This window comes from Plasmopara halstedii (assembly GCF_900000015.1).
Source record: "Plasmopara halstedii genome assembly, contig: Scaffold_470, whole genome shotgun sequence".
NCBI classification, from domain to species: domain Eukaryota; phylum Oomycota; class Peronosporomycetes; order Peronosporales; family Peronosporaceae; genus Plasmopara; species Plasmopara halstedii.
Genome location: NW_020187390.1, coordinates 10,670 through 25,056, shown reverse-complemented (window position 1 = coordinate 25,056; position 14,387 = coordinate 10,670). Strand labels below are relative to the sequence as shown.

Below are 14,387 nucleotides of genomic sequence, written 5' to 3'. Positions count from 1 at the left end.
TGTACCCATCTAGTGGCTGTGGTGTATGCCACACCACAGCTCCCTTGGGAGAGTGACGCTTTTTCTTAGCCTTCTAACTAGCAAAAGGTCTTTGAGCGCTGGTTGGCGTCCTTATGAGGGACCTCTTAAACGGAATACGTACCTGACTCTAGCGTACGCACCATTACATCGATGTCTCTCAATCTTATACATGAATATTGCCTAGTTCGCCAGTAGTATCCATAAAACGCTTGCGGCGGGCTCGAGCATGTTTTAGATGTAATGGTGTAAATGGGTTTGCAACAGTGTGGAAAAAGTCGCGTCCAATAGCGATGTCGTCATCAGGCTTAAGTATGATATTCCTCCGAGTTAATCTGTAAGCACCATTAGCAGTGCATGATAAGCTTAAGGACCAGACCGATCTGCTAAGAGTGCTAGTAGAAGCGCAAAGTCGATAAAAATAAGTGAACATGGATTCAACGACCAAATGTATTAACTTATTTTCCCTAAAATATGTTTACCACGCCTTCCTCCAGCCTTTTGACCAATCTGGTCCTTCATTTGCCTAGTTACCTACTCCAACCAAAATTGCTACTCTATTTTCAATGAGACATCGAGATTACGGTGGTTCTTCTTCGCGCTACGCGAGAGCCGGCACTTTCTCCATCCCGGACTCCGAATTTCAACGTGGCAATACGACTCTTAAGCGGCGCAGCAATCTCTCCATTAGTACTACACCATTTCCTTCCGTCATATCAAATATCAATACCACCATGCGCGCGAAGTCCAAGTCGCGCGCCCGCACTCAGCCCTCCAAGACGCCAGGTCAGGAGTTTTTTGCGCTAGGTAGCAATCGTTCTACTGGTGCTTCTACGCTTAACACCAATAAAGCTAGCTTCTACCGCCGTCCTGAATCCGGTAAGGTTTCGCCCTCTGCAGTAGCTGCAGCCAGAGCGAGGTCACGTTCGTCCGGTATGCGAAGTAGCCGATGGGACAATTCATCACACCCAGGCACTACAAGCTGTCGCAATACATCGCCCTTTGCAACCCGAATGAGGACGAAGTCCGCTATGAGAGAGCTACAGGATACGAGTGCAGCCATTCATCACAGAGAGCATGATGCTTCCGTCAGACGCAGTGGTAAAGAACCAACAAATTTATCAAACAAGTCTAATGTGGCGACTGATCGCGCTATTATTGCTAAAGAGAGTAGCAAAAGTAGCAGCGGGAACAAGCGGGAGCGCTCAAAGTCAAAAACACGCGAGCGGAATAGAAAACGACGAGGACGTGAGCGATCTTCGACTCGTGACCGGCACTCTCGGCGATCGAGAACAGCCGACATAAGTGATGACGAGAACAAAGTTCCTAAGAAAATGTTGCGTAGTAGCCGACATTGGAGTAGAGGCGGCAGTGATCTTCAGGAGATTGAGAATGCCATTGGAGATACTGAACGAGAATTAAAGCCGATGATGAAACAATTGGAGGAGCTAAAGGATCAATTGAAAAAGCTGCAAAAGCGCGTTGAGACTAAGGAAATTGAGATATATGATCTTCAGGTTGATCTAGACGCGCTCAGAAAACGTCGAGAGCGACGGTTGCCTTCACATCATAGCGCCAGTAGCTGCAATGAAGAACCTTTTAAAAGATCTAGAAGCAAAAGCGAGCGACGTAACAGCCGGCGGTCCAAGAGCCATGTGTCGAAACGTCCATGTATTGTGGATGAAGATGATGAAAGTAGCGATGATGACTGTGTAATTGTGGATAAGAACGAAGTGAAGGAAGAAGCGAAACCGAATGCAATGGCAATATCGAGCACTGTCGTACCCATTGAAGACTCGATGCCCGACCATTTTTGGGGTCGCTCGACAGAACCAAAGCTGCTGGCAAATTACCGTTTTCGTGCGATTCCAGACGGTAGTGTACGTAAAGGCCGTCATCTTGCTTTCAACCCAATTCAGCCTCAAATCTTTGCCACCAGTCCTGATGAAGGTGGTCTGATCTTGTGGAGCTACCAACGTCAGGATCAAGACATTTCAAAGGTGGTGACTCTCACGCCACCTTCGTTTCGCCGAGATAATCCGTGTGCCGAGTCTATCGCGTGGAGCCCGGATGGAAATCGTATGGCCATGGCGTTTCGAGATCCTGTTGAGGAAAAAGGAGAATTTTGCGTTGTGCAGCTCCATCAGCTTAAGCTTGAAGATAGCGACAAGCCGCAACCGATTCCACGTGACCGCATCACGTCGAAGTGCACAACGTTGCACTCACGAGGAATTTCTGCCATCGACTGGCTGCCAAGTGGGTTCGGTTCGGAGACCACAAGTCATCTTTTGGTCACAACTGGCAACTCGGATCATGCTGTTGTGCTGTGGGAAGAGCACGAAGTCGGACAGCAAGATGGCTTGGACTTTAAGTTTAATGTCTTGCATCGGGATCATCGCAGTGAGGTGAAGTCGCTCTGTGTTCACTCGAAGCGTGAGTGTTTGTTTACCGGCGGTCTTGACGGTTTACTTATCCGATATGACCTGAACAAGGGGAGCAGTAGCATTGTGATGGAACGTCGAAAGCCAAATATTTCTAAAATAAATTCGATACTGGAACATCCACACAATCCAAACATGCTTTTGGTCAGCTCGGTGGAACAGAGTAGACACGATCTGTTGCTTTATGACCTGCGCCAGCGTTATGACCATACGACTATGTCACTAACATGGGAGGGCACCTCGATGAGTCAGTACGTCGTGCCAAGGTGGTCGCCTGCCGGTTATCATGTTTCTTGTGGCAGCAAAACAGGGGTTGTGAACATTTGGGATGTACGCATGCGCGGTGAAAATTACCCTAGAGTGCGCCCGCATCAATCCCTTCGCGTGCATCGTACGTTTGTTAGTTGTTTGATAAGGATATGTGATATTCAAGCTCTACGTTATATTTACTGTTGTATTTTGTGTAGATAAAACCGTGCTCCACGCTACATGGCATCCGCGCTATGACGCAATGTTTAGTGTTTCTCATGATCGGACACTCGGACTGCTTACTTTTCGATAAGGTAGTCGTTCCGCTGCTTTCGTAGATTTCAAGTTGCATCCATCAAACGCCGTCTTGCTACTTTAATGTTGTGATCAAAGCTGTATTATTTTTCCTTCAGCGACGTTTTTATTTCCGCAACGAATAGCGATTAAATGGCGTTCTCCAAGCGCTTTAGTGTGCATATCCATCCATACATGCATCATGCGTGTCATGATTTTCTAAAATGTGTCATTATTAGAAAGACAGTACGCAAGGTAGGACATTATGCTATTCTCTAGTTTAGCTTCTGCGTCATCGTGGACCACAAATATTGATCAAATGCTCAATATCTGTAATGGCAACGGCGCATGACATCATAGCACTTCATCTGCTTGATGCGTTTCCCTCCGCAAACCGATCTACTTGGACTTACTATCTGAAGATGAAAGATGCACGGGAACCTGGTTTCCAGACTCTCTTTAAAGTGATTGGCAGCCGTAGATGACGGCTATATCCATTTGCATTTTTGCCAGTTTGCTCGTCCATCTGTAACCCTGCGACACCGTGAAGAAGAACTATGTTGACTGAACTGTTGCAGAGCTACTATGAGTGGGCCAACACTACGGAAATCAAGCTTCTTGACTGGGTCGACCCTGAAGGAGGCTGGAAAGTCCATCCCATGGCTGATTACCCGCTGGCCAACTTTGCGAGCGTCTACGCCATCTGTATTGGCTACCTGCTCTTTGTCATCTTTGGCACGGTGCGTACATCAATTTCATTGACCTACCAATCATTATCTGACACTGTGCTACTTCTATTGCATAGGCACTGATGAAAATGGGCATCCCCGCTATCAATACCAGCCCACTTCAGTTCATCTATAACCCTATACAGGTTATCGCTTGCTCTTACATGTGCGTGGAGGCCGCTATCCAAGCCTATCGCAATGGGTACTCACCGGCTCCATGCAACGCCTTCCAGGCGACTGCTCCGGTTATGGGCAACGTGCTCTACCTCTTTTACCTTTCCAAGATGCTCGATCTGTGTGATACGGTATTCATCATTCTTGGCAAGAAATGGAAACAGCTTTCTATACTGCACGTATATCACCACCTCACCGTACTTTTTGTCTACTATGTGACATTCCGTGCTGCCCAAGACGGTGACTCGTATGTCACCATTGTGCTCAACGGCTTTGTGCATACGATCATGTACACATACTATTTTGTCAGTGCTCACACGCGCAATATTTGGTGGAAAAAGTATCTCACGCGTATACAGCTTATTCAATTCATAACTATGAATGTTCAAGGTTACCTGACGTATTCTCGCCAATGCCCTGGCATGCCTCCAAAAGTGCCTCTTATGTACCTCGTGTACGTGCAGTCACTCTTCTGGCTTTTCATGAATTTCTACATTCGCGCGTATGTGTTCGGTCCGAAGAAGTTAGCTGTGGAGGATTCTAAAAAGAAGAGTTAAGCAACACAATAGTTTATTCTCAAATAGCATCTCTTTATGTCCTTTATTAATGGTCAATAGTTTTAAATACCTAGATGCAATTTCTAAGAAAGCTAAAATCTATATTAACAAAAATTGCTAACTCAGTTTGAAACCTTAGTGTCGAACTATTTTTTCTTTTTCATATGTGAAAGTTTTTTGTGGCGCTTTTTCAAATGCTTCGGTATCTTTGTCTCACGCTTGGCCTTCTTTTCCTCCTTCATTACTTGCTTGTGTAATTTCTTGCTCTGCTTGTCCAAAGCTTTTTGTTTTTCACGATCTTCACGCTTTTCTTGCCGATACAAGGAACGCTGTATGTCAGTGAGTGGCCCATCCGACGATCTTGATCTTTCTGGCTCATCGACTTCATAACCGTTGTCTTGATCACTGTCATCTTCCGCATCTATGTCGTCCTCTTCATCACAAGAGTCAATCTCCCGATCATCTTCCTCATTGAGCAAATCCATGATACGTGCGCCTCGCGCTACCGAGCCTGGCGTGGTAATTTGCTCTAACTCAAGGCGCGATATTGCTGTCACAAATGCCTTTTCCATTGTACCATCTTGATACGCGAGCTGCTCGCGCTCCGAGTGCAGCACCTCGCCGAACGAGCGAGGGATAAAAGTGTTCATGAATACCGCCTCGTCAACTTGCTCCTCATTGGTGCGCTCCACCGGTCGGTCAGCTATCATGCGCTGAACTGCTTCAAGATGATCATCCACATCGTCATCAGCAATGCACAGATTTGTGACAAAATCGAATAATTCTTGCGTTGTCATGGGGTTCAGCGCGCCTGTCTTGCAAAAAAAGTCGGTAATATTACGACAGTCGTTGCGTAAGAAATCGTTGGCACTTGGATGCTCATGCTCGACGGATTGCGACACGTCTATAATATAGAGTTTAGCCTGGTAGTACAAAATATTGTACTCGCTCAAGTCACCGTGCACCAAGCGGCACTTCTGGTACATGTTGCGCATCATTTTGATGCACTGAATATAGCATTCTCGGTAGCGATTATCGCTAATTTTGGCGTCTTTGAGGCGAGGGGCAGCCCAGCCGTCATGACCAATAAAGTCCATGAGCAGCACATGCGAGCGCAACATTATGGGTGTGGGACAGTGAATATCAGCATCTCGAAGGCGTCGCAAGTTGCGCATCTCTTTCTCGGCCCAAAGCTTGACCATCTTGCGCGGATTTTTCTTCGAATAGCCATGGCGAAAGCGAAATTCACCTGATACGTACTTGTCGCGGTCCTTGAACACCAAGATAGACGTCTTATAGACCTTTATGGCACACTCACGGCCTTCTTGTAGACGTGCGTGGTACACGTTCGCTTCCTTGCCTGTACTCAGACAGCCGTTTATCTCAATTACAATGCCATGGTTCAGCATTCTGTACAGAATCATGCGGGTACGCGGGTCCAGTACCTGCTCTGTTGTAGCCCGGTCATCACGGCCTGTGTGACGGGTGCGACCACTCTCCTCATTGCGCAGTGTACGCGCCAACTGATTTTCGGCCGACTTCGTGAGACAGAAGTTGTCTTCGTTAATCATCCTCAGCCAACCGAATAATGATGCAGTGTCGTCCGGATAAAAACAATAAAAAGTTACACTACTATTAGTTTCTTATGGATGAGGAAAAAGTCCGGGTGTACGCGGATGTGGCGGCGCAGATGATGGAGCTCCATGCGTCCATTGCACTGCTTACGCAGAACTTAGAAAAGATAGCACGTACTGACAAGGAGGTCACCTCCATGACCCGGATTTTTAACGGCGTGTAAGTGTGAAACAAAAGTCGACACTTATCAACCTACTAAACCTGTTGTCATGACGATCTATTGTAGATTTCAAAACGCCGCGCAGCAGACAAATTACAGAAAATCTTCGCCATCAAAATAAACATTCTTTTTATCCTTAATTTTGCTAGAAAGAAAAGAAACATAGCTTCTACTTCGGTTGCCACAAAAAAAATTCTTCCGTTGCTCATATTTTTACACGTTTGTTTTAGCGTATACAGGAGTATGCTGCAAACTGTGGCGTAGTGAATTCTGAGATTGACCAGTCGAGCATTTGGGTTTCGCGCGGTGCGTAGATTTTTACCTGTCGGATGTGCGTGTCGCGTCCGTTTTGGTGCATAGCGAGAATCACGATTTGCAAGAAAAATGTGCGCAGAGGGGCCTACCACAGCAAAAGTTTGCACAAAGGATCGATCGCTAGAAATTATAGGACTTATCAAATGTATTGTTAGCAAACCTGCTTCGATCCGTCCATCACGTGTAGCGGGATGAAAACCCAGCCGTCAGGTTCTGCAAAGTGCTGCACGTTGATCTCTTTCAGGTCGTGCACCGTTGAGCCGCTGAGAATGACAATTTTCTTTGGAGTATAACTCTCATCCAGCTTATAGTCCATATAAAGTGCCACCTCTTTGATAGTCATCTTGCGAGGAAACTGAATACTTATAACGTGCGGCTGCATGCCGTCAGACTGCCAGTATGTGTCCGTGTTGTCTGTCAGTAGCAATATCATTGTACGAAGCTATTGACAATCGTCCCTTGTTAATCACATTTTCCGCAGAAGCACGCACTATCACGTAGCTGATCTACGCCGTTGCCTGGTTTAGCTGAAGATAGCGACCACACTGCTCCGTCTCCCACTTCGCGTCGACTTTCCGCCATTTATCAAGATTGTCGAAAGTTTTAAAACAATCAAGTTTTCGCATTGTTTTTGACCAATTGTTACTAACTAATGCAATTAGTAGGCGCAAGGGCATTTTGCATTTTTCAAGTGGACAGAAATAGTCAAGGTATGTTTCTACACATCTGACGGAACGGCTTGGGATATTAGAGACGTCACCGCAGTCAGTTCTTAAAGTCTGTCTTCGCGACGGGATTGCCGAGCACATCACACAGAGCAAGCTTTGACTCAACGAGTCAGCATTAACAAACATACAGAGGATGATCTCGTACGCTTCGCCTAGCGAGAGCCTGGAAAATGTACAGGTATCATTTATTTTCAAGAGTGACATAAATACCACATTAATTTGTTTTAAATCTCATGAATAATCAAACTCTATGTACTGCAAAGAATGAGGCAAAATAAAAAGCCCATTTGGTATTCGTACCAGTATTTGTAATAATATTTACATAGCACCGTAATTTGGTATTTAAGAGGTTGACCTGAACAATCCCACAACTACTGTTTCACTCATACTCACTTGTCTTGTCGTTTTAAGACATTGCGCAACAATAAATAATCCACGAGCACCAATTGCACCGTTTTTTTCCACTGCACCCTAGCGTGCTTGGTCTTCTGAGCGAAACTCGTATCAAGAGTCTTCTACCATACCAATCCACATGGCCCTGCAAAACACTTGCATAGGCGCTCTCCAAGCTATACTCGATGAAGCAGCTAGGGCGCTCTCAGATTAGATCTACCACACCAACTCTCCGAATTTTGAACCGGTACCTATTTTTCTCGTGCATCAAAATCGTTTTTGTGCTGAGGGCATTCCCCCAGACCGAGGCATTCTCCTCGCTTCGCCTCACCTATGCCAAGCTGCAAAGTATGTACCCTTCCTCATCTGAGGAGGGTTAAACGCCACTCCGCCGCGAACTTCACCTCGAATTTCGGCTCGTTTTTAATGATGTTTGACTGGTCTAGAGAGTCGTCTGTAAGCCCAAGGATCACAACAACATTCTATATAAACTCAATTACGTCGTGCTATAAATCAAATCCAAAAAATGCCCACCACGGTGACACCCTTACACGCTTATGCGTGCGAGGCCATTGCTCAATTAAAGAGCGAAAGGAGCCTATGAAAGTCGACCCACCAGCGCTTTCCAATCCCTCAGGTCATTTCTTCTCAGGGTATCTTATGTGAAAGGCGTCAAAATTGTATCGTTTGAATATACACACTACACCGTTGCCCCTCGGAATCAGCTCAGAAGTACCAAAGTACCGGTATTGGCGAGAGTGAAGGGAGATCTAGAAATACATCTCACGTCATGCAATGTAAATACTTTTGTTACTGAACGCAGTAAGACGAAAATGTATTGTATCATTATGAAGTAGATTTTTTGGTTGATAAAATCGATGCTGAAATTAATAGCACACTAAATAGTAAATTCCGGCTGCTTATGAGGATCTCGTGGGTAGAGCGTACAAGTCCGTCCTATGTACTTAACGCGAACTCGTATAGCAAAAGCTTTCTCTGTTGTGCACGTCTGCCCAGTCACACTTGATAGTATTTAACCTTTATTTATATTTGACGACCGCTTCATGTTAATTGCCTTTGCGCCGGGGGCACAAGAGATGCCCGACAATCTGTACTTAGGACACCTGGGCGCGCTTAAGTGCTAATCCCTATACAATTGGTTCTGAAGGAATAAGGCAGTAGATGGTCCAAGGATCGGAAGCAATATTTTTGTTTGGCGGTGTTCACCGGCTATGAAAATGCGGCGGCGAGACACATCCAGCAACGTTTCAGAAAGACATCGGTGAAGACCAACAGTCGTCGATTACAAGACTAATTATTCTAGACAATTTATATTTAAGCCGCAAAACGGGGGAAGCCACTAGCTCTTCCTGAGCGTAATGGGCTTACACGTACCCTTGGTCGGGTCACACGAGATGGTGTGACCGTACATAGGTGTGGATTACACAAGTTGGCGTAATCACACAGTGGTGTGGCTACACCGTCACAAGAAGCCACTACGTGACAGGACTGCCAGTAGTAATGCATATTAATTAGGTATTACTATATAAATTACGAAAACCTAAGGTTTTTATATTGGCGGCTCTGTCGCAACTAAAGCAATTAAATACACTTTTAACTTCGAATGGAAGAGCTTCTTAGCCTTGGTTAAGGTTTTTATGTACTCTTGGAGGCAGCGGAGTGCGATCCGCTGCGCTCGTACTGATTCTTGTATAGAACGTTTGGTCGGTGACCTTAGCTTAGCTTCCTCTAAGCAAAGAGCTACGGCAGCCCCCTGAGTCGACTGATCCTCTGTGAGGATGCAGCAATACTTCTATTTACCCCAGAGTATGACGGGCGAGCTTACTAAGCTGATTTTCCTGCTGGTCACTGAGAAGTGCGCCCTAGAGGCGTTTTCGGGCTATGAAAACGCTCTGCAAGAGAACCTACAGCAGATGCTGTTGATATCGACTGCGTCCATGACGCCACTGTCGACGAGGAACAACTCCTACCGACCCAGGCCGCTCATTGTGAGCGTTGAGACCTTCGAGGGTAAGGATTGGATAGAATCTCCTGCTCTGGGTGAGAGAGGCCGAGATGACTATGACATCCGCCATGCTTTAGAACGAGCAACAGCACGTGGCGCTAGCTATCTCCAAGCTCGAGGGCCGAGCGCAAGAATGGGCACTAACGTGCTGTGCTTCGGTTAGAGCGGCGCCCCTCCTGGAAGGAGCTGAACCTGCAGCTTTTGCAAGCGCCTAACCAGGCATATCGCATGCGATCGCATTCGCTTGCCGTTCGACAGGGCAAGAAAGAGTTGGTGGACTTTTTTCGAGAGTTGCGTACTCATTGCTGGAATGGCAGCCAATCCTCCCCGAGGCGGTCATAGTTACCGTCTTTATGGAGGGCCTCTACACTGGCGTGACCAAAATGGAAGTCCTCCGTGTGCATCCGTCTTCTTTTAAAGGAGCGGTGAATGTAGCAATGAATGCCGAAATACAGCATAAGTCGGCAACTCTTGGTTGGAATGCACACTCTCATAGCTCGTCGAGCGGGCCTGAGCCAATGGATATCAGCTATGCTGAGAAAGCGGAGATAGAGCTCCGAGCTACCGGGCAGCGTTCGAGCACCCGACGGTGCTGTGTCTGTGGAGCTGACGCGCCTTGTGCAGGGAACAACCAGACACTAGTCACCTTCGGACTCGGACTGGTTGTTCCCTGCACAAGGCGCGTCAAGGTTCATCAAACCGACGTTCCGCTTCTCACCAGTCTTCTGCTTTCTCGCGAGGAAACGAAAACACCCAGTATGCACGATAGGCCCTACTTGGGGAGTACTGAATTCTGTTGAGCCTCAAAGAGGTAGAGGGCAGCAGGGCCTAGTCCTGAAAAGCCCCGTGCTCTTGAAGACGGAACGTTAATGCAATCCAGGCTTGCTGGTCGTAAAAGCGACCGTGAAGGGCTTTGAGAAGCCATGGAAGTTCCTAATCGACTCCGGGACGCCGAGCATTTATGCTCGAAGCTCCATGGCTGAAAAAAGTCAGCTGTATGCCGAGGCACTGAATGCGTGATTTAGTGACACCGTCACTGCTCGCTTAGGGATGGGGACTTGTATCACTGAGCCGAGGGTGGTTCACAGGGACCATGTGGACCTCGGTGCTAAGTTTCTTGACTTCGGTAGCGTGAAATGCTGCTTAGGCTTAGACTTGAATTCGAGGTATAACCTTATCCTTGGTATGGCATGGTTGAAACACCATGCACCATGGATTGATTGGAGGTCGAAGACCTTGGGCGCTGCTCGCACGACTCTTGGTGGAGCTTTGGCGGGTCATGAACCCACCTCTGCTAGGAAGCAGAAGCGCAAATAAGCGCCGGCACTGGACCGGGACGGTCAACGTGCTGGATGTCGAAGCATCCGAGTCGTCGAACATTGAAGGTGTATTGGACAAGAGCCCTAGCATGCTCGCGGGCTGAACGTGGAGCGGAACATCACCCAATGAGCACTTCTCAAGTTACGAAGCAGTTGCATGCCAAGAGTGGTATGATCGGACAAGGTCCGAGGCATCGAGGGTAAGGCCCTAGTGATACGCGTGGGGTGGCACGTAATCCACCGAGCACTGCTCACGCTACGAAGCAGTTGCTGCATGCTAAGATGGTCGGACGACGTCCGAGGCATCTTGGACGAGGCTTTTCTGATACAAGTGGAGTGGCACGTTATCCACTAAACGAAGACTGCGGAAATAGCAGCTCTTTGTCGGATGCTGTTAATACCATTAAGGCTTCGATGGAGAAGGAAGTGGGGACATTGGACCACGCTGAATGCTTGCGCCTACAAATCTCGATGAGACGTAAAACTTCTATAGAGAGGAGATGGCGATGCCGAATGTTATCTGCAAGACATAAGGCGTCGACCCTGACTTAGGGTGTATCTACTGTAGACGATAGCACACAGCTATATACCCTTGTCAACAGTATGACGGGAGAGGAAGACGGCAACGTCACCCTCAAGGCTATTCCGCGGTGGATGCTCTTCTTGATCTTTACGAGATGCCCTTCGAAGAGTTTTGCGGTGCCTTGAAGGCAGGCGATTGAGCCGAGGTGGTGATTATACGACCGAACGAGGAGCTTAACTCGTCGTCGCTTCTGGATGAAGCTGTCCTAGAGGACACCAAGAGAGTGCTGAACGCACAAAGTGGATCGTTGATCCTGACGGATCCCTTGGATCCGTGCTATCCTTGGTAAAGGATTTCAAGACGTCGTCTCCAAAGAACCGCCGTTGGTCCTACCTCTGCACCGAAGTGTGCGTCGTGAGTTTGACCTGGTTCCGGTAACCAAATACTGCGTAACACGCGAGTAGATCCCGCTACGGTCAAGGCCATTGTGGACTGGCCGGCTCCAAAAACCAAAAGAACTTTCGAAAATGGTTGGCCTCGCCAACTACTTGCACAAGTATAGCGCGAAGTATGCGGAAATGGCACGGCCACTGTCGAGTTTTTTAAGGATACGGAATGGTGTTGGGACACCGAGTATCGGGAGGCTTTTGGCAGGGCCAAAGACAGCCTGCTTCATGCACCAATACCGTCGTTGCCAGACCCCGATCGTCCTTTAAGTGTCGTCTGTGACGCTTCGGACTTTGCCGTCGGCTTGCACTGCTGCAAGCAGACGCCGCGGGTCGAGATCGGATGATCGCGTTCTAATCTCGCCAGCTTAAGGCTGCGGAGAGGAGCTACCCACTCTACGACAAGAAGTTATTTGCGATGAAGTATGCACTTGTCAAGTTCATGGTGGACCTGCTTTGCTCGAAGCCGTTTCTGATCTACACAGATCATGCGTCTTTACGCACTGCGACTTAGTCACCTCACTCATCGCAGGAGATGGCCAGGTAGCTCTCTTTCCTCGCATAATATAACTCTGAGGTGAAGTATAGGCCAGGAGAGCAGAATGCTTTGGCTGATGCGTTGACACGCAGACCGGATTATGAGCTTGCTCATGCCACGACGGTGAAGTCGTCAGTGACGGACTTGATCTGCGCCGCATACGCGGGTGATGGTGTGTGTGTGTAGCGCTTCTACAGGCCCTCGGGAGCAAGGAATCTGGAAACTTGGACAGGAAGTTGTCGACGCGATTGCGCGCACGATTACACTGATATCCGTTGAATAACGGGGTGCTGTATTATAGCACCACCTCGACGGATACGCCACGAATTGTTGTATCTCACGATGAGGATTTGAAATACTATATCTTTTATGAGGCCCACGAATTGGTCATCTCGGACGTAAGAAGACATACAGCTCTGTGAATTGCCACAAATGGCGGCCTAAGCGGTACGAATGGACGAGAAAATATGTGCACGTGTCATAGGGTGAAACCTTCTTCGAATGCGGCGGCGCCGCTGGCCAGTTTGCCGGTACCCTCCGGTGTTGACAGTCCATAAGTATGGACTTTGTGTTTGAGACTCGGCGAGCAACACGAGTGTTGTGGTCTTTGTGGACCGTTCGAGCAAGATGGCTCGTCTTGCAGCCGCGCCGGACACCATCGACGGTGTGAGTACAGCGACACTGTTTGCGGATCGTGTCTTTCGACAACATGCACTCCCGGAGTCAATTGTCTCTGACAGCGACCCACGCTTCAATAGGATGTTTTGGTCGACGATCTTCAGATTTCTGGGCACCAAGTTGAGTGGGCCATCCGCAGACTGATGGTCAAACTGAGCTTGTGATTCGCGTCGTTGAAGACGTTCTTTCCAGCTTCTGCGCCGAGACACCGAAGCGCTGGAGCGCCATGCTGCCACTTTGGACTTCTCTCGCAACAATGCAGTGCATGCATCTACCGGCTACACGCCGTTTATGTTAACGGGCTTGTTAATCCTCGTGTTTCCCTGACTCCGCCATCCCATGGCTCAGGGCTTGGTGGAGAAGGAATAGCCAAACGGCTAACTAATGTCAGTCTCCTCACTCTTCGTAAGAAAATCGATGACTTCCTGTCTACCAGACTGAGTGTCTTACGACTCGCTCGCGATGCGATGGCTGAAAGCCAAGACATTCAGAAACAATATGCCGACTGAAGAAGCAGAAGAAATGTTGAAAACTCTGTGGTCGTAAACCTTGTCTTATTGAATGATTAAAACCTTCCTACACATGCATTTTCTGCTGTCTGTAAGACAACGTTTCGTCCACGGTTTATCGGGCCTTGGAAGGTCGTGGAAAGCGAGACCTTGCGAATACGCTGAACCTTCCGAGAAAGATGCACACCCAACTGTATGTTGGGCTTGCATAAGCCGCGCTGGGATCCGGCGCAAGTGAACACGGAATCGTTGGCGCTAAAGCGGCGCCTAAAGGCGCTCGGCCACCCAAAAGCTGGACCAGCAACCGGTTCTGAGCACGGAGTTCAACAATTTTCTTTTCTAACGGCGCAAGGCGCTCCACGTCGCACAAAGTGACGTATTCGTCTGCTCGACGGCCAGGAACCGCTTTGACAGAGCGCGATATTCCTCAACACGAGGCAGTTCGTGCACAAAGTTCTTCAGGCTCTCGTGATCTGCCTCACAGCGGTAGGCGACCTCGGCAAGATGTTTGACGGAGTGCCAATGACAACAGACTTTGTCGTCCAACGCTTGAAGAGCATCGCGAGTCACCGGACGGCGATCGACCAAGTTTTCATCGTCCGCCGACGACCCTTCTCGATGAGATTGGTGGCGTCTACTATCACGTGGAACACCTT

General features: G+C 48.1%; 6 protein-coding genes across 6 annotated transcripts; 3 read left to right on the top strand and 3 right to left on the bottom strand.

Moving 5' to 3' along the window:
• Positions 1-59: 59 nt before the first annotated feature.
• Positions 60-754, bottom strand: PHALS_15416 (uncharacterized protein). Its single transcript, XM_024725595.2, has one exon. It carries the CDS (start codon positions 449-451, stop codon positions 185-187), a length of 267 nt encoding a protein of 88 aa, XP_024576355.1. The 5' UTR covers positions 452-754; the 3' UTR covers positions 60-184.
• On the top strand, positions 753-3,021 carry PHALS_10209 (U5 snRNP-specific protein-like factor and related proteins; the record flags this gene model as incomplete). Its single annotated transcript, XM_024725594.1, has 3 exons — positions 753-1,119; positions 1,186-2,850; positions 2,927-3,021. The coding sequence occupies 3 exons, from the start codon at positions 753-755 to the stop codon at positions 3,019-3,021; spliced, it is 2,127 nt and encodes a 708-aa protein (XP_024576354.1).
• A 538-nt stretch (positions 3,022-3,559) lies between these two features.
• On the top strand, positions 3,560-4,461 carry PHALS_10208 (elongation of very long chain fatty acids; the record flags this gene model as incomplete). Its single annotated transcript, XM_024725592.1, has 2 exons — positions 3,560-3,742; positions 3,808-4,461. 2 exons carry the CDS (start codon positions 3,560-3,562, stop codon positions 4,459-4,461), a joined length of 837 nt encoding a protein of 278 aa, XP_024576353.1.
• Positions 4,462-4,607: 146 nt separating this feature from the next.
• Positions 4,608-6,032, bottom strand: PHALS_10207 (atypical rio rio1 protein kinase; the record flags this gene model as incomplete). Its single annotated transcript, XM_024725591.1, has 1 exon — positions 4,608-6,032. One exon carries the CDS (start codon positions 6,030-6,032, stop codon positions 4,608-4,610), a length of 1,425 nt encoding a protein of 474 aa, XP_024576352.1.
• A 74-nt stretch (positions 6,033-6,106) lies between these two features.
• On the top strand, positions 6,107-6,377 carry PHALS_10206 (uncharacterized protein; the record flags this gene model as incomplete). The annotated part of the gene is made up of 2 exons (XM_024725590.1): positions 6,107-6,255; positions 6,323-6,377. The coding sequence occupies 2 exons, from the start codon at positions 6,107-6,109 to the stop codon at positions 6,375-6,377; spliced, it is 204 nt and encodes a 67-aa protein (XP_024576351.1).
• A 105-nt stretch (positions 6,378-6,482) lies between these two features.
• On the bottom strand, positions 6,483-7,153 carry PHALS_10205 (anaphase-promoting complex subunit 10; the record flags this gene model as incomplete). Its single annotated transcript, XM_024725589.1, has 3 exons — positions 6,483-6,656; positions 6,732-6,985; positions 7,063-7,153. 3 exons carry the CDS (start codon positions 7,151-7,153, stop codon positions 6,483-6,485), a joined length of 519 nt encoding a protein of 172 aa, XP_024576350.1.
• Positions 7,154-14,387: the final 7,234 nt, after the last annotated feature.